The following is a 3593-nucleotide window of genomic DNA, read 5'->3' as shown; positions in this document are numbered from 1 at the left end:
AGGGCTCTCTGCTTGGGAGCTGTGGCTTCTTTCTGGTTCGCTTGTCTTGTGCCGCTGCTGCACTTAGCTTGTAGAGTTCAGAGCAAGAGTACGCTTCTGTTTGAAACTTTTGAGTTAAAAATAGGTTGTCAGGGATGAAAATTTCGTGTGAGTGTGTTTAGGCTGTGTGGAAGCTGCAGGTTAGCTGATTGCCTGCTGTACTGTTCTCTTCTGGTAAACCTGACAGGAGAGCTGTGGTGGGGCAGCTACCACCTACTTGCCATGGAAGGTGTAGTGGGGTTTATGTGGGGGTGCTTGGCCCTAAAGGCCAGGTTTACATCGGCTTGTTTTGGTCCACTGATTTCCTGGCAGTTTTCTCATGATGGCTTACGTGGGTTGGAGTTGACTAAAATTTCCTGGGAAAGCGAACACGTAAATCCGAAGGGGCTGGAGGAAAGCTTGTTAAGCATCTTTCAGGTAATACTTCACTGTCAATAGCAATTGTGTGTATTTATTGTAATTAGTTCACTTGCAAGCTGTGAGGAGATCTGAATAGCCTACCTGACTATGGGGATGGGAGGCTTTTGTTGTTTCTGACCTAACTGCAACTGTAATACATGCCAGGTACCTACAAGCTATTTGTACCTCAGCAGATGTTAGTAGGCTGCTGTTGGTGCTGTCTAGGGTGATCTGGCTATTATTTTTGCTGTGGAAACACCCTGAGACTTTAACGAGACTAAAAGGACCTTTTAGGTGAAGGGGGATCATACTCAGTTTGGGGAGTTTGTAGACCCTTGCTGGAGACTCTCATGAGTAGAAAACCTCCAGGGGAAACAGGAATGTCAGTTATTGAGCAGTTCGGCCTGTAAAACTACTGGCTTGGTGTCTTAAGTGTTGTATAACTGCACAGAAACCAGTATTGTTAACGAAGGTGGTTGGTTTGTAGACCAGCTCTTCTACTTGGCGTGAGGTTTATCTGTGGAGTCTTCAAGCAGTTATGATTCAACTGCGGACGGCTTTCCTGCCTTTGCGGCTTGCAGACAGGGACACAGATCAAACTGACAGGCTGAGCCTTGAAGAGGGAAGAATGGAAGCGGCCTCAATTATGAAAGTGTGAACCTAAATATCAAGTCAAACTGGACAGAACAGGGGCCTCAGCTGCCAGTAGCAGGCTGGCACTTCTAGGGACAGGAAACCTTGCTGCAGGAACAGTGTTCCTCATTTACATATTAATATAGCTTATACCATTTGAATTAGACTTCAGGTTGCTGAGGGCGTTTTTGCTTTTAAGTGACTTCAAGCCAGGCTTGTTGCTCTAGAAGTTAAAATGATCAGCTGTCTAGACAACAGCGAACTACACCTTGTTTCTTTGTGCAGGCTCTCTTCTTGTCACTAGAAATACAGGGTTATGAAGTAGTTGGATCAAGTTGTGTCCTATTGTGATGATGGCCTATATGCATAGTGGTCTGCGTAAACTATTAATACTCCAAATAATTTCATTATGTCTGCAGAGCACAATAGAAGAATTCTAGAGTATGGTAAATAGCTCTACTGTTCTTAAGACCTGTTCAAACTCAGCTGGTTAACTGTTACTTCTGAAGAGCACAGTGTTGAGCTGACACAAGACTTGCTTTATGGACAGCAGTAGAAGGATGGTTTCTTCAGAGAAGCAGTGTTTTGCCAACTTGCTCTCAGTGTGTTGAGCCTTGACTGCTGCATGGAGCAGCTACAGAGCTTATGACCTGTAGTCAGTGTCTGGGTTTAGCTTGTTCTCCCCAGGGAAAGGAAGATGATTGCCCTTGCCTAAATCCAAAGGCTACTAAGTCACCAGCCTTTTAAACCACACTCTTCTAGAGGTTTGTCTTAATTGAGATAATGAGGGGCAACAGTAAGCGGCAGAACAAATAACCTGACTCTTGCGGACTATCCTGCTTTCACTCCCTCAGCGCACTCGGCATCTCTTTCAAAGTAGGAGAACTGGAAATGAACTATCTTCTGCTGAAGACAGTACTGCAGGTTATTTGGGAGAAACAAGTATGCTAACTGGGGTAGCAAGCTGTCTTGCCTCAGCAAGTGCCTAGGAGTATCTAGTGAGTTATAATGCCTTTCATCACTGATGCAAATGGCGAGTTTAGAGCGATGGAAGTTGTTAGCCTGGTATCTGAGTTGATATAAAACTAGTGGATGGCTTCACTCAGTGTGAGCTCCATGTTCTTTACGGGTCTTTTTGCTTGAACCTGTACGGTTTCACTCGAGTGTCTTACGCTGTGAAATGCTGCAGTCCTTCAAGTCTGCTCTTCATCTGTGACGGCGCTCTCGGCTCACCTGCTCATCCTGCTTTTGGTCTGCTTTGTGCATGACTTGGGGGTGGCGGAGTTGTGCCTAATGAGCTTCTAAGCTTGCTGCCTTTGTGCTGGGTGTGTAATACCCAGCTGCAAGCTCACTTGCATCCTGTGTTTCCTGGTCACAGATTCTCCTGCAGTGGCCATCCTCCTTCCCCTCACAAATTCTTTAATTCAATTTTCACAGAATCTAGCTTTTTAGTATTTCTAGACTGAGTTCTCGTCCGTTTTTTCAGTTGAACCTGTGGTTAAACCCAAGCCAACAAAGAGGGGGGGTGAGAAGAATGCCGGCAAGTCAAGAAGGAAGAAAAACAAAGGGAAAAACAAAAAGAAAGGGACTCCCTGTGAAATGGAATACAAAAACTTCTGCATCCATGGTGAATGCATATACCTAGAACATCTCCAGATGGTGACCTGCAAGTAAGTCACTTGTACCTTGTGAGATAGGTGTGATTGGCATGAGCCGGTGGAGTATGAGAGCTCAGAGGAAAAATCAGTGTCAACTTGGCATAGATCCATCTCCTGTATTTTGACTGAGAATCTTTCTGCCATGTAAATTAAGCCATGATGGAATCTGAGATGCATAACAAGCCACTGAACTCATCAGTTGGTCATAAACTCAAACCAAAAGAATGAAAAGGTGTGTCTTCCTGGAACATCACACCCAAACTAATCTTGACTTGTTGAAATGCTGACAAACCTTGTGCTAGAGCGGTGACTGCATTTCATGAACATGCTCGAAAGGGAGCATCTTGAGATTCATGGGAAACTCTGAAGATGTCTAAGTCAGGTTTTCATGTGTGTGGGTGTCCTTGGCTCCATATGGCACCAGAGCTGATAAGAACTTGTGTTAATGTTTACCTGCAGGTGTCATCAGGATTTTTTTGGCGAGCGCTGTGGTGAACAGTTCATGAAGACTCAGAAGAAGAATGATGTGGCAGACTACTCGAAGACTGTGTTGGTGGTGGTAGCTGTTCTGCTCTCGAGCATCAGCTTCATTACTGTACTTATAATTGTGATAGTGCAGTAAGTATTTTACTCTTTGGTGTCCGTCTAGCTTAAGTATGAGTGGGGCTTGTGTGCAGTAGCCCTGACATGTGCATGGCTCACCAGAGGGAAAGACATCTAAAAGGGCTGAGTTCTTATCCTGGCTTGGATATGTCTTGAGGGTAGATGCCAGATCCGACAAGTTAAGTGACTTAGTGTGCACTTAACTTTCTTGCTCTTGCCTGTGGGCAGCCTGAGACCCTTATATTGTAAAACAAGAGTCTT

General features: G+C 44.9%; 1 protein-coding gene across 1 annotated transcript in view; it reads left to right on the top strand.

Annotated features, from left to right (window-relative positions):
• AREG (amphiregulin) overlaps positions 1-3593 on the top strand; it is a 10262-nt gene that overhangs the window by 3952 nt on the left and 2717 nt on the right. Inside the window, exons 2-3 of the mRNA XM_009886751.1 lie at positions 2558-2741; positions 3189-3347. Of these exons, the coding sequence (XP_009885053.1) occupies positions 2558-2741; positions 3189-3347 (343 nt within the window). The remainder of the gene's footprint in view (positions 1-2557; positions 2742-3188; positions 3348-3593) is intronic.

Source organism: Charadrius vociferus, unplaced genomic scaffold, assembly GCF_000708025.1.
Source record: "Charadrius vociferus isolate BGI_N301 unplaced genomic scaffold, ASM70802v2 scaffold516, whole genome shotgun sequence".
Taxonomy (NCBI): domain Eukaryota; kingdom Metazoa; phylum Chordata; class Aves; order Charadriiformes; family Charadriidae; genus Charadrius; species Charadrius vociferus.
This window is presented reverse-complemented; position numbering and strand designations above follow the sequence as displayed.